Here is a 27353-nt window from a genome sequence, read left to right as displayed (position 1 = left end):
TGTCCTTATTTCTAGCTTGGACTGTTGCAGTAGCCTGTAACTGGTCCTTCTACCTCCATTCCCCGCCCCCCATCCCCCCCATGGCCAAGCTGCTCTCAGCACCCCGGATGCTGTGGCATTTGCCTTCTCTGTGCTGGAGGGTCCTTCACAGAGAAATTTCTGCGAGCTCTCCAAGTCTAAGGGCAGGATAGATTCCCTGAGTATGTCTTCTCCTTATCATCCCTCCATTGGAGGACCACAGGCAACAGTGGTTTATGGGTTTGTCTCTAAGTCTGTTTCTCCACTTGGTTGTGACTCCATCTTGCAGGGCTTGTAGAGCTTTCGTTTTGCTCCCATACCACCTTGGACAAATCATGACCGCACATTACGTAGGTTCAGTCTCTTTTCTTAGCATTTGACCGAACTCCTTGAGTTGGGGGTTGGTCTTGTGAGTCTTTGGGCCCCTGAATCCATACACTGCCGGCATCTGGTGGCCTCCACCTTCCTGACGCCTGAGGTCCAGGAGCCCCTCTCCCTCCTGTCCCAGAGTCTGGGAGGGGGTGAGAGGAGGGGTGTTGAGTGAGTACCGTCCTTACTCTGTCCTTGTTAAAGCCACTGGGGGGCAGGGAGCCCCCATCCTTCCTTAGATCAGGGCTGGGCCAGAATCAGAGGCAGCCTTCCTTGTGCAGTCAATTCTCCCAAAGCCGATGTACCGGAAGATCACTTAGCAAAATGGTCAAATCAGCACGTAGTCAACTTGCTAAATCATTGAGGAGTTATCTGAAGCTTTGGTTTGATTCAGAGTGCTCCCCAAACCCTTAACGAGTGAGCTCTTCTTAACTCAGTTTACTGTCTTGTCTATTTTGGGGACCTGCTATCCCACGAGGCCTGTCGCTCTGCCCCTGAACTGACTCTGTTCTGGGAGTGACCCAGCTGGGGTGAGCCACCGTGGCCGGTGGAAGCCCTGGTCTGATCTTGTAATGAATCGCGTGATGCCCGAGGGTGGAGCCTTCCAGGACCCAGTCCTCCTTACTAAGGGGGGTAAGTGGGGTGGGGAATGGTCCCACCAAGAGGTAGCCCCTAGTCCCATCACAGAAACGGAAAGAGGAAGGAGGTTGCAGGGCTGGGGGAGGGGAGTCGTGTCTCACTGCTGCGTGGAGTTCCAGTGTTGCAAGGGGAACAGGCTCCCAGCTCTTTGCACAACCGCGTGAGCGTGTTTCACCCGGCTGAAATGTGCACCTAAAAATGGCTGAGATGGTCCTTTAATGTGTTGGCTACTTTTTGTTTTTTACCACAGTGACAGAAAACTTGAAAAAGTCTTGCTCCACGTACAACTTCTTTCTGTCCCAGGAGGCGTTGGGACACCATGGCCTCGCACAAAGCAGGGGCGGCCGGGCCTGGGACGGGCTCTGCTGGGAGGGAATGCTGGGCCTGGGAAGCAGCGTTCGCCTGAGGCCGGAGCTGCCCGGCCGGGGATTCAGGGACGCCTCCCGGAAGAGGGGCGAGGGATTGTTACCGGGCGCTGGACAGGCTGCTTCAGGGTGGACAGAGGTTGGGGGGCTGGTGGTGGGAACAGTGTCTTCATGGAAGCCCCTAAAGGTGCCCCTGTTTCCGTCCTCAGCGGCAGGAAGCCGCCGACATCGCCCTGAGCCTGAGGAGCCCTCTCTAGGGACCCTCTGCAGCTCCGCTGGGGCCTGCACCCTGGGAGGCGTGTGCCCGTCCCCCCTCACCCGCCTGCCCCTGCGCCGTCACCCTGTGACCTCGCACTAATTCTGAACTGCTGTGCTGCTGTGGCTGCGAAACCGAAACCCACAACCACGTCTAGAAACCTCTTCCTTCTGGGAAAGGCTGTTTATCAGAAAGACCTTGCAGAGCTGGTCCCGCCCTGCTTTCCTGTTCTCCCGGCCAGAGGCCCTTTGCCCCAGCCTCTTTAGGGTTCTGTTTGCCTGAGAGGAACTAGCAGCTGCTGCACCCACCAAGCAATGGAGCAGGCCCGGTGTGGAGGCTCTGAGACCCAGGCCGGCCAGGGGACAGGACCGAGGTATGTGTGCAGGGATGGGCCTACACCACCAGGACGCCAACCCAGAGCGGGCAGGAGCCACCTGGGGTCTCAGGGCCTCTGCGATGGTTCCTCCTTAGTCAGCACTGGTCTCCCCAGCCCGGGGCGTGGGGAGGGGCAGAGGCTCCCCCTTCCTGGGAGGAGGCAGATCAGGAGGGGATGCTCCCCTCAAGGCTGGGATGAAGGCCTAGTGGGAGGGGGAGGAAAAGGAAAGTGGACGGGGCCCAATCGTGAGGAATCCCCCGACTTTGGGATTGTGTCAGCAGCAGCCCCCACCCCCCACCCCCCGCCATACCCCCAGAAGCAGAAAGTTTGGACCCTGGTCTCCCACATTCACTTTTAGAATACCCCCAACCTTCGCACGCTTCAGTTTCTAATACCTGGTCACTGGCGGTGGTGAGTTTTTGCAGAAATAGTATTTCCGATTTCACCTACATTTAAGCCACCTGGCTCATCCCATGAACGCTTCCACTCCTCCCGATGACTGACCTGTGGGCTGGACTGAGTCCTCCCGGGCCCAGCTCTGGAGGCCTCCCTGACCAGGGGTGTGAACTGCCTGGGCAGGGGGAATCCCTGCACGCCCGGAATCCCTGCCTGGATGCCTGAAGCCACGTCCCCCTCCGCTAACTCCTGAGAAGAAGGTGGAGGCTGGGAAAGCTTTCTGCCTTTTCTCTCTCTCTGTTGCTCTGCTGGGGTCTCCAGAGGGCCTGGGAGATGATCAGAGAGAGAGAGAGAGAGAGAGAGAGAGAGAGAAAGAAAATCAGGCTTCCTGGGCTGGAAAGAGTTCAGCAACATCATTTGGTCACAGGATGCTGGGAAACCATGTAAAACAGTGATGCTTACTTGGAGAAGAAATTCCTTTCTCCTTCACACCTGCTGGATGTCTCTGCTTATTTACCCACCAGTGCTTTTTGTTGCTGTTGTTCATCCTCACCCGAGGATGTTTTTCCATTGATTTTCAGAGACAATGGAAGGGAGGGGGAGAGACAGAGAGAGAAAGATCCATGTGTTTTCTCCCACATGCAGGGGTTGAGCCTGTAACCAAGGTACGTGCCCTTGACTGGAATTGAACCCGGGCCCTTCAGTCCTCAGGCCAACACTCTCTCCACTGAGCCAAACCAGCTAGGGCTGCACTGGTGCGTTTTAAAAATTAATGCACGAAAATAATACCACTTCACTAGCTTGGGATACAACATACAGTTACTTCTCTTATTAGTTGAAGTAATATCACTTCAGTTTCCCTCTGTACTTGTAAAAACTTTTTTTTTCTTTCCTCACATGCCACTCATGATCACTCATTTAACACCATCTATTGAGCATGCACAGGAATGAGAAAGAGTGGGTTTACAGTTGTGAGTATGCAAAAAACAAGAGTTTTTTCTTGTATGATTATTGATGGATTATTGTATTACTAGAGACCTGGTGCATGAAATTTGTGCACGGGTAGGGTCCCTAGTCCTGGCCAGCGATTAGGGCCAATAGGGGCCTTCCTTTGTTCCATGCCCCCTCCTGGTGGTCAGTGCACATCATAGCGAGTTGTTGAATTCCTGGTCAGTCGAACTCCTGATGGGACAATTTGCATATTAGCCTTATATAGGATTTTAATTTTAACATTTTTTTTTACTGATCTCAGAGAGGAAGGAGAGGGAGAGAGAGAACATCAATGATGAGAGAGGATCATTGATTGGTTGCCTCCTGCATGCCCTCCACTGGGGATCCAGCCTGCAACCTGGCCATGTGCCCTGACTGGGAATTGAACCCTGACCTGGTTCAGGGGTTGATGCTCAAGCACTGAGCAACCCTGGTCAGGGAGGTATTATTTTCAATACGAACAACTGTAAACCCACTTTGGCCCCACCCTGTACTATATGGCAGGCCCCATATTAGGGCCCAGGGACACAGAACAAGACAGGTTTGGTCTCTGCTCTCATGGAGTTTCATACTAGGGGCAGTGGAGAGAAAATTAGAAAGTAGACAATAAATAATATAGATGGAAATAAAGGAGACTAAGGAGTTAGGGGAAGGGTTTCTTTATATAGCCGTGTGTCCGGGCAAGAAGGTGCTCTTAGAAGAGTCCCTCAGTGATGGACTTAGGCTACAAAGAAATCTAGTTCTCGGAGTAACAGCCCTGAGGTGTGGTTTTCAGGCTGAGGTGGACGTTGAGTCACCTAAGAGGGGTCCAGAGGGTTCTAGAGAAGAGCTCAGGCCTCTGTTTGTGGCCCCGATGAGCAGTTCCTCACCCCAGACCAGTTGCTCGTCTTCCTGGTGGGGCTGCGTGAAGGAGGGCTGACACACGGCCTTCCCCCCCTTCTCTGATCCCTTCCTCACAGTGAGCTTTCTCCCTTCAGCAGGCCACTGGCAGCACCCCCCGCCCCCCTCACAGGTTTGTGATGATTTCATTAAAAGAGGATTCACCAAAACCAATATCTTAGTGTCTTTTTGTTTGGGGCCACAAAGCGTTTACACTCCAAGCTTTATTCTATGTAATAAAGAGGTAATATGCAAATTGACCCTCACACCCTCACACCCTCACACAAGATGGCCGCCCCCTTGTGGTCAAAGATAGCTGCCATGAGAGGGTAGTTGTGGGTGATCAGGCCAGCAGGGAAGGACAGTTGGGGGGGACCAGGTCGACAGGGGAGGGCAGTTAGGGGTTACCAGGCCAGCAGGGGAGGGCAGTTAGGGGTTACCAGGCCAGCAGGGGAGGGCAGTTAGGGGCGACCAGACCAGCAGGGGAGGGCAATAGGGACGACAGGGCTGGCAGGGGAGGGCAGTTGGGGGTGACTGGGATGACAGGGGAGCAGTTAGGTGTAAATCAGGCTGGCAGGGGAGTGGTTAGGAGGTGATCAGGCTGGCAGGCAGGCGAGCGGTTGGGAGCCAGCAGTCCTGGATTGTGAGAAGGATGTCGAACATCCCCCAAGGGGTCCCAGATTGGAGAGGGTGCAGGCTTGGCTGAGGGACACTCTCCCTCCCCCAGTGCACACATACACCCCCCCTCTGTGTACGCATTTTGTGCACCGGGCCTCTAGTATCTTAATAAAATTAGGGAGGGATGAGAGGCTAGGGTATTCCTAGGTGTTTAGCAATGGCATAGATTACTTTTTGACATGTTCCTGTTCTATTAGATAAAACTATTTTCATAAATAATAATGAAATGAAATGATTACATTTTATCTTTGCCCTTACTGAACAAAAATAGTCCAATTGTAATTGGTCTTCCTTTTAACAGTTTAACATTTTTTTAGACTTTCTTAATATATTATTCTTTTTTTCAATTACAGTTTACATTCAATATGATTATTATTATTACACTAGAGGCCCAGTGCACGAAATGCGTACACAGAGGCGGGTGTATGTGTCCCTCAACCTGGCATGCACCCTCTCCAATCTGGGACATCCCTCTCACAATCCAGGACAGTTGGCTCCCAACCGCTCGCCTGCCTGCCTGCCTGATTGCTCCTAACCACTTCTTCCTGCCAGACTAATCACCCCCTAACCACTCCCCTGCCAGCCTGATTGATGCCTAACTGCTCACCTGCTGGCCCAATTGCCCCTAACTTCCCTCCCCTGTTGGCCTGGTCACCCCCAACTGCACTCCCCTGCAGGCCTGGTCACCCCCAACTGCCCTCCCCTGCTGACCTGATTGCCCACAACTGCCCTCCCCTGCTGGTCATCTTGTGGCAGCCATCTTGTATTTACATGGGGGCAGCCATCTTTGACCACATGGGGGCATCCATCTTGTGTGTTGGAGTGATGGTAAATTTGCATATTACCCTTTTATTAGATAGGATTTTTTCAAGTTTATATTTTATTTAATTTAGTACATTAAATGCAGAAGCTTTCATGCTAATGTACTTCAATTCTTGATTCTAGAGCACACACCAAGATATTTTTAAAAAATTCTTTATTGTTTAAAGTATTACATGAGTCTCCTTTTCCCCCCCATTGACCTCTCCCCCCTCCCCCAAGCACAAGCCTTCACCCCCCTACTGTCTGTGTCCATTGGTTTTGCTCATATTCATGCATACAAGTCCTTTGGTTGATCTCTTACCCCTCACCCCCTGCCTTCCCTCACAGGTGGTACAGTCTGTTAGATGCTTCTATGTCTCTGGTTCTATTTTTGTTCATCAGTTTACTAGTATGTTGCTCAATATATTCCACAAATGAGTGAGATCATGTGATATTTATCTTTCTCTGACTGACTTATTTCGCTTAGCATAATGCTATCCAGTTCCATTCATGCTGTTGCCATTGGTCAGAATTCCTTCTTTTTTACATCCCTGTGGAATTCCATTGTATAGATGTTCCACAGTTTTCTAATCCACTCGTCTGCTGATGGGCACTTAGGCTGTTTCTAAATCTTAGCTATTGTAAATTGTGCCGCTATAAACATAGGGGTGCATATATCCTTTTTGATTGGTGTTTCTAGTTTCTTGGGATACATTCCTAGAAGTGGGATCACTGGGTCAAATAGAAGTTCCATTTTTAATTTTTTAAAAAAAATATTTTATTGATTTTTACAGAGAGGAAGGGAGAGGGAGAGAGAGTTAGAAACATCAATGAGAGAGAATCATTGATTGGATGCTGGATACCTCCTGCACACCCCCCACTGGGGATGTGCCCGCAACCAAGGCAACATGCCCTCGACCGGAATCGAACCTGGAACCCCCCAGTCCCCAGGCCGACGCTCGAGAAACATCGACCAGCTGCCTCCTGCACACCCCCCACCAGGGATGTGCCCGCAACCAACGTACATGCCCTTGACCGGAATCGAACCTGGGACCTTTCAGTCCGCAGACCGACGCTCTATCCACTGAGCCAAACTGGTTTCGGCCCATATTTAATTTTTTGAGGAAATGTCATACTGTTCTCCACAGTGGCTGCAGGGGAGGGGCTGCATTCCCTCCAGCAGTGCAAGAGGGTTCCTTTTTCTCAACATCCTCTCCAGCACTTGTCATTTGTTGATTTGTTGATGATAGCCATTCTGACAGGTGTGAGATGGTATCTCATTGTTTTGATTTGCATCTCTTGGATGATTAGTGACTTTGAGCATGTTTTCATATGTCTCTTGGCTTTCTGAATGTCCTCTTTCGAAAAGTGTCTATTTAGGTCCTTTGCCCATATTTTGATTGGATTGTTTATCTTCTTTTTGTTAAGTTGTATGAGTTCTCTGTAAATTTTCTTGATCAAACTCTTATCTGAAATAGCATTGGCTATTATGTCCTCCCATTCAGTGGGCTTTCTTGTTGTTTTGTGATTACATATTTTTTAATCCTTACCTGTGAACATGCTTAGAGAGAGGAAGGGAGAAAGAGAGAGAAACATCTATTGATTGCCTTCTGTACGTGCCCCAATCAGAGATTGAACCCCAAACCTGGGCAGGGCCCTGACAGAGAGTCGACCTGGCAACCTTTCAGTGCACAGGACGATGCTCAACCAACTGAGCCACTTCGGCCAGGCCGTTCAATATTATTTTGTATTGGTTTCAGGTGTACAGCATAGTGGCTTGACAATCATATACTTTACAAGACACTGTTCTCTTAAAAGGTATGAACTATCAAATAACTAGGGCTTTTCTCATTCTTCACTTTCTTCAGCTTCATTTCTTTGTTCTTCAAGGCAAAAACCATCTTCTTGGTCATAAACAAGTATTTATCAAATGCCTTCTCTATGTTGTTTGTAGATACCAGGGTGATAAGATCAGGATAAGTCTCCATTCTGGTGGAATTTGCCCTTTAGTGGTGGGGAGATAAAAAGGAAAGTGATAAGCAAGTTAACACACAATGTGAAAGATGTAGCAGTGGGTGCTGGGCAGAAAAATAGAGCAGGGTGAAGGGGACTGGGAGTGCTGGTGATGTGTGGGGGCTGGGGCAGGGGAGGGGGAGTGGAAGGGGGAGGTCTTAGATACAGGGTGACTGAAGGCCTTCGGTGCCACAGGGACGATGCAGGAGAGACCTATTGGAAGTGAACCTGCCTTACACAAGTCCGGAGACTTGCTCAGATGAGCAGCCAGCAAAAAACCCCCGAAGTCGCATGTTTGGGAACAGCAGGAAGGTTGATGTGACAAAGCCAGGTGGAGAGGGGTGGGGCTGAGGTCAGGGAGGCAGCCAGGGCCAGAATTGGGTGGGGCCTTTGCCTATTACTTTGAGTGGGTGGGAAGCCGTTGGTGGACTTTGGACTGATAAGTGATATCTGTTTTGTTTTAGTCTCTGGGAGAAGGTTGGAAGCTGAGAGACCAGAGATAATGTTATTGCCAGAGTCCAGAAAAGAGCTGATGACCAGTTTAATCTGGAAAAAATGAGGAAAATCTTGATGTGGAGGTGACTTTAAGTGGTGTGCCACACCAGCACGGCCAAGGGTGAACCTGAGAGGGGGCGGCTGAAAGGCTTAGAAAAGACAGGCAAGAGAATGAAAGCTGGGTCTCTGTGGGACTCTGCTTCTCTGAGACAGTGACCACGCCCACAAGCCGTGTCTTTATTTTATAGTAGACTAGAAGCCCGGTGCACGAAATTCGTGCACGGCGGGGGGTTGTCCCTCAGCCCAGCCTGTACCCTCTCCAATCTGGGACTCCTGGAGGGATGCCCGACTGCCCGTTTAGGCCTGATCCTGGCGGGATCGGGCCTAAACGGGCAGTCGGACATCCCTCTCACAATCCAGGACTGCTGGCTCCCAACTGCTTGCCTGCCTGCCTTCCTGATTGCCCCTAACCGCTTCTGCCTGCCAGCCTGATCACTCCCTAACCACTCCGCTGCCAGCCTGGTTGATGCTTAACTGCTCCCCTGCCAGCCTGTTTGCCCCCAACTTCCCTCCTCTGCCAGCCTGGTCACCCCTAACTGCCCTCTCCTGCAGGGTTGATCACCTCCAACTGCCCTCCCTTGCAAGCCTGGTCCCTCTCAATTGCCCTCCCTTGCAGGCCGGGTGCCTCCCAACTGCTCTCTCCTACTGGCCATCTTGTAGTGGCCATCTTGTGTCCACATGGGGGCAGGATCTTTACCACATGGGGACAGCGATATTGTGTGTTGCAGTGATGATCAATCTGTATATTACTCTTTTATTAGATAGGATAGAGGCCTGGTACAGGGGTGGGGGCCAGCTGGTTTGCCCTGAAGGGCATCCCGGATCAGGTGGGGGTTCCCTTGGGGTGTGGGGCGGCCTGAGCGAGGGGCCTGTGGTGGTTTGCAGGCCGGCCACGCCCCCTGGCAACCCAAGGGGAGGCCCTGGTATCTGGAATTTATTTTCCTTCTACAATTGAAACTTTGTAGCCTGGGGTGGCAGCCATTTCTGTGGCAGTTAATTCACCTTCTACAATTGAAACTTTGTAGCCTTAAGCGGGTGAGCCCGGCCAGGGTGTGCAGAAAGCTTTGCTTCCCATGTTGCCACCGGCAACCCTGGCCTGCTCTCTCAAGCTCCATTCTGCCGCCATTTGTTTGAATTTGTTTACCTTCTATAATTGAAACTTTGTAGCTTGAGTGGAGGCTTAGGCCTGCAACGGCTATGGAAAGCTTGGCTTGCTCTGTTACCTGGGAAACCTTGCTCTCTGTGGCTGTAGCCATCTTGGATTGGGGTTAATTTGCATACTCGCCCTGATTGGCTGGTGGGCGTGGCTTGGCTGGTGGGCGTGGCTTATGTAGCGGAGTGGTGGTTAATTTGCATATTACCATTTTATTAGAGAGGATGCCATGAGGCAAAGTAAGGACGTGATCAAGATGTTTACAACATTCTCGTGGGTTTCAATCCTACTCAACTACATGCACCTGAACTCTATCAAGCCTACATTACTCAGGCATGAGGGGTCACATGTTCGGACCATAGGTTCAAGCTTACAACTATAGCTGTTGGCTGGGCTGTAATTGTGCTGGGAGGGCCCTGCCCTCCAAGCTGGGACTTGCACGTGGCAAAGAGAGGACTGTGCCCTCTCATCAGCCCAAGGCTTGAACCTGTCCAAACTCTGTAGCTGCTCCCCACAAAGTGGAGTGGCGAAGAAAGGGAAGGAATCTTCCAGGAGGACCAGAGGAGAGGGGTGCAGGGAAGGGCATGCTGGGCATTCTGGGGATTTGGAGCTGAGGTGGCAGATGCGAGGTGGGGTCCCTGACTGTGAAAAGCACCAACAGTTACATGCTACTTGCTCTTTTTAAGCCCACACAAAACATTTACAAAAATTTTATTGGGCCAAAAAGTAAATCTCAGCTAATGATAAATATTTTATACAGATGTTCTCTGAACACAGTCCACTAGCATTAGGAATAAATAAAAAAGATAGCTAGTCTCCCAATATATTTTTAAATTTAATAATCACTTCTCTTAATTATGGACCAAAAAGAAATCATAGTTGATTTGAAATTAGAGCATATTTAAAACCGACCAACAAGAAGAATGAAGGGAACAACACTATGAAGATGTCAGTTCTTTTCGAACTAAGCTACAAATTCAATCAATGGCATTTAAAATTCCAATAGGAATTCCTAAAGAAAATGTCTACTGATTTTAAAAGCCCTCTGGAAGATTAAAAAGCCAAGAAACAGTGAGACAATTCTGAGCTATAGCAAGGTGTTGGGACTGCTCCATCAGGTCACTGAGACTTATTTGAAAGTTACACTGATTAAGTCATATTGGTTTTAGTAATGAAGACATTGTGGTTCAGGAATAGACTGAGAGTTCAATGGACATAGCGGAGAACCTGGACATATGGGCACCTGGTATCTGATGGGTGGACTGCTCAGTAGACGATGCTGCGAAACTTGGCTCTTTCTGCAGATTCTGACTCAGTTAAGAATGCTAATTTTCAACTAAAGGTGCTTCTCAGACTTGCATTTCATGGAAACCACCTGGAAATTGTTGAAATACAGATTCTGATTTAGCAGGTCTGGGGCGGGGCCTGAGATTCTGCATTTCTCATGCGAACCCAGTTGTTTGCAATCTGGGAATCATCCTTGGAGTAGCAACAGCTTAAATTGTAGGACTATTAAGTGTTTATTTAACAAAGAGCTGGTTTGAGGGAGATCTGGCAGCTTAGTGATGCCATCAGGGACCCTTTATCTTTTTGCTCTGCCCTCCTTTGGCTTGAATGGTGCATGTTGACTTTTGTTTTCTTGTTTGTTACCTCATTGCCCCATGATGGCAGCTGCAACTCCAGACATCACATTTAAGTTCCATGCCAAAGAAGGGGGAGAGTGATAATAGGAGCCCTCTGCTGGAGTCTGCCCCTGTCATCAAGAAAACAATAGCATTTTCAGCCCTGGCTGGGTAGCTCCGTTGGTTAGAGCATAGTCTCTGTACACCAAGGTTGTGGGTTTGATCTCCCATCAGGATACATGCAAGAAGCAACCAATGACTACATAAATAAGTGGAACTACAAATCAATGTTTCTCTCTTTCAAATCAATAATAATAATAATAATAATAATAATAATAATAAAGAACATGGCATTTTCAGAAGGTCCAAGCAAATGTTCCCTCAACTGTCACCAACTAGATCTGGGTCACATGGACACCCCTATTTGGAAGGTTGGCTGAGAGACTGAGTGTATTAGTGTCTTGTTGCTGCTGTAACACATTGCGACAAACGTAGTCACTAACCCCCCCCACAAATTTATTATTTTACAGTTCTGGGGGTTGGACATCTTAAAATCAAGGCATTGAGCAGGACTGTGATCCTTCTAAGGCCTCTATGGGAGAATCTGTTTCCTGGCCTTTCCCAGCTTGTAGAGTCGGCCTCTGTCATCAAAGCCAGCAGGATAGCATTTTCACATTTCACTCTCTGATCCTCCCCAGCTCTGTTTTCACATCTTTTTCTCATTCTGACTCTCCTGTCTCCTTCTTATAAGGGCCACTTATAATGTGCTTACACTGGGCCCACCTGGATGATCCAAGATTCTCTCTCCGTAACCAGACAACCAATGGGTCCAGGCTGCCAATTAAGCAGAGACAGGGTTGAATCATAAATGAGCAGTTATTCCAATAATGCTGGCAGTATGGGAGAGCAGCAGGTCATCCACAAACATCTGCTCTACTCCTCCCCATAAGCCAGCTGCTTATCCTTGGTAGAAGGATAAAGATCACATAGGAAGGTAGGAATTACAGGCATGGGAAAGCAGGCAGCATATAATGGTTATAGGCTACAGGGAATGTGGGCTGGGGGTGGGGTGTTGCAGAGGGTGGGTGCCTCCAGGACCAGATTGTCTCAGCACATGGTTGTTAATCTAGGCAGTTCTCTGAAAAGGAGGGTGGACTGCATTCTGACGTTAGCTCCCATGTCCCAGGGTGTACAACTCTCAGCGAGGTTAGAATGTGCTTTCTCTAATCAGAACAGAACAATCTCGATTAACAGAGCATGGTTAATATTTCTTATAATTATAGCTAATTCCCAATATTCTATTTCTGCCCCTAACATCTCCACCTGAAGATCCCACTTACATTGGCAAAGTCCCTTTTACCACTAAAGGTAATGAAGTCACAGATTCTGGGATTAGTACATCAGCACATGGCGGGGGGGCGGGGGTGGGGGAAGGGAAAGGCATTATTCTCTCTGTCACAGAGAGTGTCCGGTTTCTCCCAGCATGTAAGTGGGTAATGTGTGTAAAGAAGGGGCTTGTCAGTTTAGCCCATCTACAGTATTTGACATTTTATCAACATGGATTTATTTCACACACAAGCGTGCAGAGAAGATCCTAGTAAACATGATTCCTTGTTCCAGTCTAGTCTGTGTCTAGCACTTCAGTAGCCTAAATGCTCAGGGGGAAAATTTGAGTCAAAGAGAACACACGGCTATGGCTGGTGTGGCTCAGTGGGTTGGGCATCATGCCATGCACCAAAAGGTTGCTGGTTCAATACCGAGTCAGGGGACATGCCTGGGTTGCAAACTTGATACCCACTAGGGGGCATGTAGGAGGCAGCTGATTGATGTTTCCCTTTCACATCAGTGTTTTTCTCTCTCCCCCTCTCCCTTCCTCTCTCTCTAAAAATCAATAAAAATCTTAAAAAAAGAAAGAACACATTTTCTTGCTGTTCCTCTGTTTACTCTGCATGTGAGTTGAACCTTGATGTGTTGCTCTTTGTTCCAACAGGACCAGCAGGAGCCGGTGTCAGGAGGACGCTCAGGGCTGCTCCGGGAGGCCCCTGAGGCTTCTCCTCTTAGGGAAGCATGGGGCAGGAAAAAGTGCCACAGGAAACACTATTCTGGGCAAGAAGGTGTTCCTGTCCAGATTCAGTGAGCAGATGGTGACTGAAACGTGCCAGAGAGAGAGTGGGACCGTGAGAGGGGAGGAGGTTGAGGTCATCGACACCCCCAACCTTTTCTCCTCAACAGCTTGTGTCAAAGACAAGCAACGGACCATTGAACACTGCTTGAAGCTTTCTGCCCCCAGCCTGCATGTCCTGCTTCTGGTGATCCCCATTGGCAACTGTAACGAGGAGGACAAAGAGACAATTGAGGGCATCCAGAAGGTGTTTGGAGTGGAAGTCTGGAGGTACATCATTATCATCTTCACTCGGAAGGATGATTTGGGTGATGACTCCATGCAAGATTACCTTCAAGGCGACACATTGCTTAGAAGGGTGGTTGAACACTGTGGAAGCCGCTACTGTGCTTTCAACAACAAGGCAGGTGAGGCTGAGCGGCACAGCCAGGTGGGAGAGCTCCTCCGCAGGGTCAAGTGTTTGGTGGATAAGAATGGAGGACCCTATCCCGTGAATTTCAACAATGAAGGCAATGGATTCCAGGTGAGAATTCTCGTTAAAGTCTCCAAGGATCTCTGTGTTGTTAGAGTGGGATGAAGATGGGCAGAGACATGTGAAAAGGTTCATAGGCCTTGTTTAAGGGGATATCTATTCATAATCTGGAAAGATGAGGCACCAGATGGTAGGTTACTTTGGATATTAACCTTTGGACTTTATTGGTGAATTAATGGACACATTTAAGTCCTTGCCTGACTTTACCTTTCATAGTCTTGGACACAAATGACTCATTAGACCCCCTTGGCTTCAATTAAACCATCATCTTCTCTCTCCCCGCCCCCCACTCCATCCTTTCTGGCCACTCTGGGGATTGCTGAGTCCTCCTCGAATGAATCTAAAAGTTGGCAGCTACAGGGCTTGGTTCTAGCCTGTCCTCAATTCTCTACACTCTCCCTGGGTGATCCCACATTTTACAGCTTTGAGCTCCCTCTATTTCTAACAGTTTCCAAATTAGTTGTCCTAGCCCAGGTCTCTCCTCTGAGTTCTGCCTCCTTTATTCAATTGCTACTTGACATCTCCACTGGGCTCTCTTATAGGACCCCAGACTTACCATGTCCAAACTTTCCGTTTTCCCTCTTAAATCTGTACGATTTCTGTTTTCCTCTCAACTTGGTAAATGATTGTGCTGCCTACCAGGCTCTTCAAACCCAAACCCAGGAGTCAGCTTTGATACACAGCTAGCATCTGCTTCCCAAGAAATCCTCAAGTCTGTGGTCATGCACCTGGCACCCACCTGTTTCTCTCCACCTCTACAACTACCATCAGGTACAAGACAGCCTCTTCTCTTGCCTGTACTATTTTACAAATAATCTACTAACAACTTTCCCCTCATTCATTCTTGGGCCTTATACCCCCACCCATTTTACACACAACAGCCAGAGTGACATTTTATTTACTTTTTTTTTTTTTTTAACTTGAATGAAGAATGTATTCGGAACTAAGGAACGCAAGCTTTTGCCTCTGAGGAGCTTATGCTTCAACTGGAGTGACTTATGCATAAGAAACAAAGTAATCATTGACTCAGTGTAACTAAGCTTATGTTGGTATAGAGAATTCTATAAATGTAGGTGCTGAAGAAGGTAAAGTGAACAAAAATTCAGCATGGGGACCGTTGAGTTCGAGAGGATCTTCTTAGAGCTGATGGCCATGTGAGAGAGCCAGTACTTACTGAGCAACTACTAAATTCCAGACACGTACATGAACTGGTTTAGTCTTCACAGCAACTCTATGCACAGATGTTCTACAGATGAGGACCCTGAGGTTCACGAGTTCTGAATTATATGTATCCCAGGGACTGTTGTGAGGAGTAAATGAAATGCTTACAAAGTAATTTGCAAATACTTGAAACTGGATAAATGTTCAATAATTATAAGCTGCTATTATTCTGATTGTTATTATTATAAAAGTGTATGAGGTTCAAATAAATTATGGAGACATTAAGAATTTAATAATCCAGCCCAGCCGGTGGTGCTCAGTGGTTGAACATCGACACATAAACCAGGAGGACACTGGTTCGATTCCCAGTCAGGGCACTTGCCTGAGTTGCGGGCTCGATCCCCAGTAAGGGGGTGTGCAGGAGGTAGCCAATTGATGTTTCTTTGTCATGGATGTTTCTATCTCTCTATCCCTCTCCCTTCCTCTTTCTAAAATCAATAAAAAATATATTAAAAAAGGATTTAATAATCCAGAGATGGAGCGAAGATTCCCACTTTTAGGACTCTAGCACCAAGACATAAAAATATATAAAGGATGTGTGGACAAGGACCTTTACCACTGAATATTCTGAAATAGTAAAACCAGAAATAGCCTGTAGTTCTATCAATAAAGGAAGGATTGCATTAGTTTAAATGGTTGCATATGGAGCTAATTGCATCTACTTGTGTAGATGTGCAGACATGTTAATTATTAAGCTGATTGCAGAACAAAAGAGCCTAACAAGTCTCTCTATGTGTTCATATATGCTTGTATGTATTTGTATAAAGATAGGACAACATAGAAGGATATACAAGTTAACAACTTACTTTTCTGGTGGATTGGAGATGGAAAAAATTATTAAATTTTAGATCATACCTTTGGATTAAAACAAACAAACATGCAAGAATTTGAGCTGGGCTGTGGAAGGTGGAAAAAGTCTGATAACCAGAGAGAAATGAGAGGATCCCAGGGAGAGATGATTGATGGCATACATGGTTTTGGGTAAGGCCAGGTGAGAAAGCAGGAAACTTGGCTGGCATGGAGACTTAACAAAGACAAGGTTAAAATAAAGTACAGGAAGCTTCTAGGGATAGCAGATTCATCAAGATTGTATGTCATTGTTTTCACCTTCTTTTTTTTATTGTTGTTAATCCTCACCCGAGAATACTTTCTTCATTGATTTTTAGAGAGAGGAAGGGTGGGGTGGGGGAGAAAGAGAAAGAGAACATCGATGTGAGAGAGACAGTGATTTGTTGCCTCCTGCACACACCCCAACTGGACCAGGGATTGGGAACCTGCAACCCAGGTATGTGTCCTTGACTGGGAATTGAACCTTGACCCTTCCATGCATGGGCCAATACTCTAACTACTGAGCACACTGGCTAGGGTGTTTTCAACTTCTTTTATGATTCCATGCCAATTTAAGTTTGGGGAATCAGCGTAAGACTTCACCAGGCAAGTGAAGGGGGCATCTCTGTGGTCATCTCTATTTGCCCACCTGGATGGGGAAGCTTCCAAATTTTACTGGATTCATGTTAGAAGAAGCTTCATCTCTACCCTGGGGGATCCAGTGAGGGCAGGAGACATTGGAGAGACATGGGGAGCCTGGTTCCCAATGTCCTCGTTCTGTCTTGTCTCATCACAGACATTACTGAGCTAATTTCTTTCTTGAGGGAACCCAGAAGTTCTCCTTAAGCCTCTGGATTTTCTCCAGGAATAGCAGAAACCCTGGGAGCTTTTGGGAAGAATTATTGTTAGGAACTGTGGAGAAGTGAAGTTAGAGCTTCAGGAACAATGCCTTGCAGATGGCTTTCCTGGGGCTGCTTTGAGAGCGAGACCCATCTTGCGTCTGGGAAACCTGTTGAGGCAGCAGCAGCAGTAGGATCTCAAGACTGACTGTCATTATGGACAAGTCTATAATGACCAGGAAGGACCACGACCATGGCCTTGATTTAATCACATCCTAATCATCCAGTTATTCTAAATTATACACTTGTGTCTCCATTGTGAAAAGAAGAGTTTAGATCTGTGTACATCATTTCTCCCCTTTATTTTCTAGGAGTGTGTGAGAGAAGCTACCTCTCAGGAGGGGGACGATCCACATGGTAAGGTGATCCTTAAAAGAATGTGAAGGTCATATAGACATTCCTTTGAGTGTGTTATGCATCAAAGTGATAAGTCAGAGCAAAAGTGTACCTTGGAGACCTAGCTCATGTCAATGCTTACAACCTGTTCTTAGGGAACTCTTAACCCTTTTGAGAAGGTGTAGCACCAGCAAAGGTCCTGTACCTGGTGTGGGTGTCCCTGACCTCTGCAATGTTACAACGCTGGGCTTGACTGCTGTACTGAGTTGGCCTCTCCTTCCTGGCCCTAGATCTAGCACCACCCAATTTTTGACTCCTCCGAGGAAAGCAGAAATCCCTCCCTCATAGATAGCACTAACTTGCAGAATTCAGTGATGCAGCTCAGTATCCTTGTATTGATTGCCATTAGTGATGTATACTATACTCTGCACATGCCAGTACATCCAGAGCTACCTCATTGTGTAGTAGATGCAATTTGGTCTGTAGGATGGGCATATATAACTAATTCAACCATCTCTTCATTGATATTCTTTCCAGTTATTTCTTGGCCAGCTCTGTGAAAGAACTGAATATTCACAACAAAAAACCCCAACACACACACACACACACACACACACACACACACACACACACTACACACACACAGAACACAAACACACAAACATAAATAAAGAAAGGAAAAAAGAAAAAAAGAACTGAATATTCAGCACTAAATACAATAGATGAGCTCCCTGTCCCCCCCCCAAATTTGCCAAAATAATAATTAAAATGAAAATTTTAATAATGATAATAATTGCAGTTGACATGTGCTGAAAAATTACATGTAATATATATTAATCATTCAATCCTCTTAGTATATAATATAGAATCCTTGTACCAACCTTATAAAGAAGATATTATCATCATCCTCATTTTATAGATGAATGAACTTAGCCACAGATATGTAAGGACAGGCAGCAGTAGGGATTTAAAATTCTGTCGATGCCCTGCAGCCAAGGGGCATACCTGTTAGGAATAAAACTGGGTTTATTGACTGTGGCCATGAGGGAATAGCACATGACGAGGAACCAAGGGGTATTTCAGAATGCGGTGTTGAAAAGGACTTCAAAAAATGTTTTTATTGATTTTTAGAGAGAGAGAAAAGGAGAGGGAGAGAGAAACATCAATGATGAGAGAGAAATATTGATCAGCTGCCTCCTGCATGCCCCCTCCTGGGGATCAAACTGAAACCTGGGCGTGTGCCCTGACTGGGAATTGAACCAGTGACCTCTTGGTGCATGGATGATGCTCAACCAGGCAGGCAGAAAGGACTTTTTATAGGATGTAGGCTAGTGAGAGGTGATCTTGGGGAAAGTAGTAATTTTCTGAAGGCAACTTTCCAAGGATGTGTAGGCACTGCATTTCAGCTGCTTCCTTTAAATGCCACATTACTCCCCTCCCAGATTTGTCATGCAGACATGGAGTGACAGTCCACCTGGATGGCGCTCTGGATAGCAGAGCCCCAGTGACTATCCCTGGAGTTGCTGACTCTGCCATTTGCTCAGCACGTAAGTGTGGTGTTGACCTTGGATCATAGGAGAAGTGGTGGGAACAGGGCATGTGTGGAGAGAGAGTTTTGTAGCTCAGGTTTTTACAGCAATTTATTGAGGTATAATTTACATAGAGTCAATACAACTCAATGACTTTTACACTTCTACACATACTCGACCACCATCTAGATAAAGATATGGCACATTTCCAGCTACTTACAAGTTCTCACTGCCCCTCCCCTAAGAGACTTTTACCAATGTCAGTTAACCTTGTCTGTTCTTGAACTTTATATAATGTACTCATATTGCATGTAATTTTGTGTTTGGCTTCTTTTAATTAGCATGTTTTGGATATCTAGCCATGTTGCATATCAGTTCATTCGTTTGTTTTCTTTTCTTTTTTAATTGCTGAGTTGTATTCTATTTTATGAATATACCACTCAGAGTTATTTTATTGTTATTATTATTTTAAAGAACAGTTTATTGATTTTTAGAGGGAGAGGAAGGGGAGAGAGAGCAACATCAATGTGAGAGCAATGCATCCATCAGCTGCCTCCTGCATGCCCCCTACTGGGGATTGAGCCTTCAATCCGGGCATGTACCCTTGACCTGAAATTGAATGAGCAACCTCTGTTGCAGGGGATGACACCCAAACAACTGAGCCACACTGGCCAGGGCCACTCACGGTTATTTTAAACTCAGATTCTCCCTGGTTCTGCCTTAGCCCATGGACTTCATGCCCCAGTACTTACCTTCGGTAGCAAAATGAGAGGAATGCTAAGGACCAAGGCCAGTGAAAGCCAAGTTTAACATTTTCATGTTCCTGGGAAATCTCAAGCCCTTGACATACATCTTCATTTGTTCATGGTCCCTTTTGTGGCTCTTACTTTGATGGGTAGCTTCTGGCCAGGACTAGAGTTCTATTGGGTCAGAGCACTGATGTCATTTTCTATAAAAACTGACAAGGAAGGGAAGCGATCAAACTTGTCCCCGTCTTTGTGTCCAACTATAAGAAGAGACTTGGAATCTGTCCTTTTGTCCTCTAGGGGAGCAGCTGCAGGCCATAGGGTATGAGCCGAACCCTGTGATGTCAGAACTAAAGGTCCTGCTCGTGGGGAAGCGTGGCGTTGGAAAAAGCACAGTCGGGAACAGCCTTCTGGGGAAGCGAGTCTTTGAGACCAAATTCAGTGACCACTCAGTAACCAAGACGTTTAAGTCTGAGAGCAGAATCTGGAGAGGGAGGAAAATTTTGATCATTGATGGTCCAGACTTATCATCTTTAAAGGACTTTAAATCAGACCTTCAGGAACATGCTCCTCAGGGCCCCCATGCCTTCCTGCTGGTGACCCCACTGGGCTCCGTCACTGAAAAATATGAAGTGGTTCTGAACACCATCCAAAGAAGTTTTGAAGACGACTTAGCTGAGTATATAATTGTGCTCCTCACAAGGAAAGAAGATCTAGGGGATCAGAAAGTAGGCACATTTTTAACCAGCAATGAAGACCTCCGTAAGCTTGTCGAGAAATGTGAAAACCGTTACAGCATCTCCAACTACAGAGCGACAGAAAAAGAGGAACAATGCCAGGTGGATGAGCTCCTGCAAAAAATTGTGAAAATGGTGCAACAGAATGGAGACAAGCCTTGCAACTTCAAAAAGGAAGGTAAGAAAACATTTTATACATGCTTTAAAAAAGCAGATATAGGCTTTATGGGAACTTTTGATTTTCTGAAGGGCATAGAGAAGATAAAAAGGACAGGTTCACTCTACTGACTAACTCTTCTCTTTCTCCTTTCTTCTATTTAACTAAACTTAGTTGCCTTTCCTTGCATACTGTGCTGACCTGGTCTTTAATTCTTTCATGAGCCAGGCCTCATCTCTCCAACTGGATGGTGAGGGCCTTGAAGGAAGCAGTTGACCTTTTCCAGCCTCTTGTTTTTGTTACCGTTTCCAACCTGTGTTGCCCAGGGCTCAGCACTCAGGGTTGGTGATGAGATAACTCTTGACCATTGGTTTACTTTTTCTTTCTTTGTCTTAAACTCAACACACACACACACACACACACACACACACACACACACACACTCTCTCTCTCTCTCTCTCTCTCTCTCTCCCTTTCTTTAAAAGAATTTTTTTTTAAATTTCAGAGAGAGGAAGGGAAAGGAGAGAGAGATAGAAACATCAATGGTGAGAGAGAGAGTCATCGATTGACTGCCTCCTGCATGCCCCTTACTGGGGATTGAGCCTGCAATCCGGGCATGTGCCCTTGACCTGAAATTGAATGAGTAATCTCTGGTGTATGGATGACACCCAATCAACTGGGCAACACTGGCCAGGACCACTCACGATTATTTTAAACTCAGATTCTCCCTGGTCCTGCCTTAGCCCATGGACTTCATGCCCCAGTACTTACCTTCGGTAGCAAAATGAGAGGAATGCTAAGGACCAAGGCCAGTGAAAGCCGAGTTTAACATTTTCATGTTCCTGGGCAATCTCAAGCCCTTGACATACATCTTCATTTGTTCATGGTCCCTTTTGTGGCTCTTACTTTGATGGGTAGCTTCTGGCCAGGACTAGAGTTCTACTGGGTAAGAGCACTGATGTCATTTTCTATAAAAACTGACAAGGAAGATAAGCGATCAAACTTGTCCCCGTCTTTGTGTCCAACTATAAGAAGAGACTTGGAATCTGTCCTTTTGTCCTCTAGGGGAGCAGCTGCAGGCCATAGGGTATGAGCCGAACCCTGTGATGTCAGAACTAAAGGTCCTGCTCGTGGGGAAGCGTGGCGTTGGAAAAAGCACAGTCGGGAACAGCCTTCTGGGGAAGCGAGTCTTTGAGACCAAATTCAGTGACCACTCAGTAACCAAGACGTTTAAGTCTGAGAGCAGAATCTGGAGAGGGAGGAAAATTTTGATCATTGATGGTCCAGACTTATCATCTTTAAAGGACTTTAAATCAGACCTTCAGGAACATGCTCCTCAGGGCCCCCATGCCTTCCTGCTGGTGACCCCACTGGGCTCCGTCACTGAAAAATATGAAGTGGTTCTGAACACCATCCAAAGAAGTTTTGAAGACGACTTAGCTGAGTATATAATTGTGCTCCTCACAAGGAAAGAAGATCTAGGGGATCAGAAAGTAGGCACATTTTTAACCAGCAATGAAGACCTCCGTAAGCTTGTCGAGAAATGTGAAAACCGTTACAGCATCTCCAACTACAGAGCGACAGAAAAAGAGGAACAATGCCAGGTGGATGAGCTCCTGCAAAAAATTGTGAAAATGGTGCAACAGAATGGAGACAAGCCTTGCAACTTCAAAAAGGAAGGTAAGAAAACATTTTATATATGCTTTAAAAAAGCAGATATAGGCTTTACGGGAACTTTTGATTTTCTGAAGGGCATAGAGAAGATAAAAAGGACAGGTTCACTCTACTGACTAACTCTTCTCTTTCTCCTTTCTTCTATTTAACTAAACTTAGTTGCCTTTCCTTGCATACTGTGCTGACCTGGTCTTTAATTCTTTCATGAGCCAGGCCTCATCTCTCCAACTGGATGGTGAGGGCCTTGAGGGAAGGAGTTGACCTTTTCCAGCCTCTTGTTTTTGGTACCGTTTCCAACCTCTGTTGCCCAGGGCTCAGCACTCAGGGTTGGTGATGAAATAGCTCTTGACCATTGGTTTACTTTCTCTTTCTTTGTCTTAAACTCAACACATACACACACTCTCCCTTTCTTTAAAAAAATTTTTTTTTTAAATTTCAGAGAGAGGAAGGGAAAGGAGAGAGAGATAGAAACATCAATGGTGTGAGAGAGTCACCGATTGACTGCCTCCTGCATGCCCCTTACTGGGGATTGAACCTTCAATCCAGGCATGTGCCTTGATCCTGAATAGAACTGTGACCTCCTGGTTCATGGGTTGATGCGCAACCACTGAGCCACACCAGCCAGGCTCTCTTGCTCCCTTTCTTGACTTTGTTTGCTCTCTTGCTTCTTTATTCTTCTCTCTATTGGAGAGGGGAGGCCATTTTGACGGAACAAGAACTGGGAGCCCGAATGCTCATGATGGGTGGGCCCCACATGGCTATAGATGGGATTTATTTATTAGCCTAGCCACACAGCCCTATCTACTGCTGAAACAGAAGTTCCCATCCACTGAGTGCTATGCATTCTATTGACCTGAGCTGAGATCCTTCCAGCTCAGCATGACTCATCCCATTCTCTTGTGCTTCAAACGTGCTCACCTGGGAAGAACATCAGATCTAAAGGAGCATATCTGTTCATTGAGCCATTTCTTATTCCTCATGGAGGGCCAGGTGTTGGGGAGCTTCCTGAAGAAGTACAGCCCTAGCTGGTTTGGCTCAGTGGATAGAGTGTCGGTATGAGGACTGAAGGGTCCCGGGTTCAATTCTGGTCAAGGGCACATGCCTGGGTTGTGGGCTCGATCCCCGGTAGGGCACATGCAGAAGGAAGCTGATCAATGATTCTCTCTCATCATTGATGTTTCTATCTCTTTCTCCCTCTCTCTTTCTCTCTGAAATCAATAAACAAAAAATCCTATATAATAAAGAGGTAATACGCAAATGGTCGTTACACCGTGACGCATAGCGACCAACAGCAGGAGGGCGGAGAGCTACGAGCGGCCAGCTGAGGCAAGCGGCAGCAAGCTACTCTCGCATGGATTTGTGCACTACTAAAAGAAGTACAGACATGTGGGAATGTCAGGAGAGGCTGTGTGGAGGGAGCCCAATTTGAAATGGGCTTTGGAGAATGGGTTGAGTTTGGATGGCTAAGCAGAAACTTGGAAGACATTCCAGAGAGAGTACACTAGCAATCTGAAGCGAAGAGGTAGGACTAAGTATGCCACATGTGAGGGAACATCAGGGAGTGGTCTTGATGGATATGGAGGAGTCACACCTCTAGGTAAAGTGGGATTGGGAGCTTACAGAGGCCCTTGAGAACCACACCCCCTGAGGGTATGGAAGCAGGATTGAAACACATGACAGATATGGGGTTGTCGGGAGACTTTATTCATCCTGTAAGCATAAGATTGTGGCTTTGGAATAAGCAATTCAATAATTTCCCCTGGTGGGGAGAGCACAGGGTGGGCTTTCCTTTCTCCTTGTTTTGAGGTGGATATTTGTAATTTGGGGAGAAGGCCATGACTGAGGAAAAGTGTGAAGCTACCTGAATGGAAGAGAGAGATCACGGTACAAGTGCAAAGTCATAAAGAACCCCCCAGTGATACACATCGCATTACTCCTGTAATTCCATCTGTTGGGAAATTTATTCTCCATCACTGATACCACATAACAGTATTAGTGGGTACTCATTATTATAACCACGAGGTCCCTTTTTTTGTTATTGTTACTCCTCACCCAAGGATATTTTCCATTGATTTTTAAAGAGAGTGGAGCGGGGAGGGGGGAGGGTGGGGAGGAGAGAGAAACATCAATGTGAGAGAGACACACTGATTGATTGCCTCCCACATGCACCCCACCTGGGGCATGGATTGACCTGCAACCTAGGTACATGCCCTTGACTGGAAATCGAACCTGAGACCCTTTGTTGTGCAGGCCAGTGCTCTAACCACTGAAAAACACAGGCCAGGGCACCACGAGATGCCTTTTGACATCAATGAAAGACACAGTTAAATTGAATGTGGTTGCAATGAGAAGTGCTCCATCTGGTAATCCACAGATGGTACGTGTAGTTGCTTTTTCACAAAAAGTAATTCTATGGAATAATTTTTCAAATACACCCAGGAGGTTTTGCTTGGGTTAGCATTAGTCGCCAGTGGGAAGACGGAGTCACAGCAGGCACAGAAGACAGAGATGAGATGAGTAGACTGGACCCAGGTGAGTAGGTGAAGAGTAACAAAGCACTCACAGGTGCCAGGGAGCCAGAGAAGTGCCCTGAAAAAGGGGCAGATTGAGAGACAGGACAGTAGTGTGTCAGTGGGTGAGCGCGGGGCAGGGAACGTGGTCCAAGTCCTGCTTCGGAGTTCACTGTGTGCCTGGAGGAGGCCATCCCCGTGCTCAGGGCTGGGGCTGCTCTGGGAAAGCGGCCCCGTCGCTCCCTGAGTGTCCTGGGCTGCAAAAGAGGGTCAGCCCAGGGTCATGACTCTCTCCTGCTTTCCTCCGACAGAGGCCCTGCACATTGTCCTCGTGGGGCGGAGCGGGACTGGGAAGAGTGCCACCGGGAACTCCATCCTCCGGAGTCCCACCTTCTCCTCTCAGCTCCGGGCCCAGCCGCTCACCACGGAGTGCCAGACAAGCACGAGGCCGGGGGCGGAGCAGGACGTGGTGGTGGTAGACACTCCTGACCTCCGCCTGTTGCGTGGATGCATCCTAGAGGAGGTCCGAAGCTATGTGTCCAGCCATGGAAGGAACACGGTTCTAGTCCTGGTGCTCCAGCTCGGACGGATCACGGCCCAGGACAGAGAGGTGGTGAGGACACTGAAGTCCATCTTCGGAAATAATGTTATGAAAAACATGATTGTGCTTTTCACCCGGAAGGAAGACTTGGGGGGCGACGACATTAAAGATTACTGCAAAAGCACAGATAATGCATTTCTTAAGGATACCATTAAAAACTGTGGGGGGCGAGTTTGTGCTTTTAATAACAAAGAAACTGGCCAAGCTATGGAAGACCAGGTAACAAACCTTTTGAAAATGGCCAATGAGCTGATACGTAACCGTAAAGGGCCTGGACATTCCCGTGGACCTGTGGACGGGGAGAACGTCAGCCAAATAACTGAAGATGCACAGGAAAAGCAATATACCAGCAAAGCAATCACAGGAAAAATAAAAGGTATCTTTTCACAGGTGCCTGAAGTGCCTGGGGTCTCTTTAAGTAGAGACGCACTCAGGTTGGGGCGGGGGGGTATGGGAAGATTGGTGGATGGGAAGCGGGTTCATGACTTTTAAGGGCTTGAGAAATCAAGGCCTCTCACCTTGTGATGCTTCGGCTCTTTGAGGTAAATACATTTTCAGGTTGGGGTAGGTAGTAGATTATAAAGGAGCAAGAAAAAAAAAATAAGGTAGTGAAAAAGGGTCAGAATCAAGTCACAAGAATTACCTTACCTTTGCAGGTAGATTGGAGTCAGGACCAAGGCAAAGGCCAACCTGTGGCCAGAATACATATAGTTACACAAGAACCAGGGCGTCCAGATACATGAGAGCGAGGCAACCTCTGGGAAGTCCTGGGCGTGGCAGAGAGGGGCAGCTGGACTCCTGTGGGCCACCCCGTGCCTGCCAGACCCGCTGGCCCTGAGCTGTCCTTTCCTGGTGTGGTGGCTATGCCATTGTGCCCTCTCCATTTCTAGTCTGAATGCAAAGGGACCCAGTCACCCTTTTTTTGTTGTCCCGAGGAAATGAACAAGACTGTGAGGTTTCAAATGACTGTATTGTTAAATCATCACAGTGAAGTAGACTAGAACAAAAATCACTAAAATTGCCAAGATTAGACAACTTTGCAAAATTTTAGAATTCTAAGTATAATTCTAGATTTCCTCTAGAAAAGGTTATTGAAAACTCTTTTGCACTTTTCTCCCTTCTTTATCTTGAGCATTAGGAATTAGGTTATAACCAGAGAACTCACATAATTATGGTGTAAACACATTAGGGGCTCATGGTGTCTCATGTCCGGGGGCAGGCCGTCTGAGGCAGGTGCCGTGTCCACGGTCCAGCTCCATTCTCACGCAGTCTCCGCACTTCAGGTTGCCACTTGGTTCCAAGATGGTGATGTTCTACTCACTGGTGAGCAGTTAAAATTGAGAGCTGCCTGATGGAGGCGATGTATGAGGCAAGAACTATAGAATCCTCTTTCAGTAGATGGAGGGCCAGATGTTTTCAATATTAACCACTTTAGAGATTCTTTGGGGACAGGATCTATATCACCTGCCTTTGATTTTTTAAAAAAAGTATCAGCTTACCTTCAAGACTGACCCATTTATAAAAGCATGGACTGTCACCATTAATAATTTTGTATCCTGCGTAACTCTTATTAGGACAAATTCTGGAATCCGTGTATGTAAATATACTCTGCTGAGTGAAATAATAAAGATGAATGATATTATGAACTTACGTCCTCCCGATTCCTGTTTTTCTGACTTGAGGAAGAGCCAGGCTCCGCACAGAGGCAGGAGATGCCTCAACTTGGCAGTATGGAATTGCCTCAAAAAATTAAAAACGGAACTGCCGTATGACCCAACTTTTCCACTTCGGGGAATTTATCCAAAGAAACCCAAAACACTAATTCAAAAGATTGTATGTACCCTTATGTTCACTGCAGCATTATTTACAATAGCCAAGATTTGGAGGCAGCCCAAGAGTTCATCAATAGAAGAGTGAATAAAAGAGCTGTGGTACATTTACACAGTGGAATACTAGTCTGTGGTAAAAAGGAAGAAAATCTTATCCTTTGCAACAGCATGGTTGAACCTGTAGAACATTATGCTAAGTGAAATAAGCCACTTAGAGAAAGACAAGTGCCATATGATTTCATTCAAATGTGGATTTTAATGAACAAACTGAACTACCAAGCAAAATAGAAACAAACACAGATAGAGAACAGGCAGACATCTTTGGTGTATTGGGGGAGTGGAAGGATTGAGCAGAAAAAAAAAAGTAGAACTCATGGACATGGACAACAGTGTGGTGATTGTGGGGGCTGAGAGTGGTGGGTGGAGGTGGAAGAGGGCATATAGGTGATAAATGGTGGTGGGGAAAAAAAAGTAAAGGAATACCAAAGATTAGAAGGTAGGAGAGAGGAATAGAACAAATTC

At 46.8% G+C, this 27353-nt stretch overlaps 1 protein-coding gene across 3 annotated transcripts; it reads left to right on the top strand.

Annotated features, from left to right (window-relative positions):
* The first annotated feature begins 1861 nt into the window (after positions 1-1861).
* GIMAP8 (GTPase, IMAP family member 8) lies at positions 1862-26641 on the top strand. Of its 3 annotated transcripts, none has more exons than XM_079786016.1 (7): positions 1862-2020; positions 13101-13755; positions 17024-17069; positions 18491-18595; positions 19624-20238; positions 21283-21897; positions 24713-26641. In XM_079786016.1, exons 1-7 carry the CDS (start codon positions 1962-1964, stop codon positions 25492-25494), a joined length of 2877 nt encoding a protein of 958 aa, XP_079642142.1. In that variant the 5' UTR covers positions 1862-1961; the 3' UTR covers positions 25495-26641. The 3 variants fall into 3 exon arrangements, with proteins under 3 accessions (XP_079642142.1, XP_079642143.1, XP_079642144.1); XM_079786018.1 differs by having other exon boundaries at positions 1889-2020; positions 13343-13755; XM_079786017.1 differs by lacking the exon at positions 18491-18595.
* Positions 26642-27353: the final 712 nt, after the last annotated feature.

Source organism: Cnephaeus nilssonii (assembly GCF_951640355.1).
Source record: "Cnephaeus nilssonii genome assembly, chromosome: 12".
NCBI classification, from domain to species: domain Eukaryota; kingdom Metazoa; phylum Chordata; class Mammalia; order Chiroptera; family Vespertilionidae; genus Cnephaeus; species Cnephaeus nilssonii.
The sequence above is the reverse complement of the archived record's forward strand: the minus strand, read 5'-3'. Positions and strand labels throughout refer to the sequence as shown.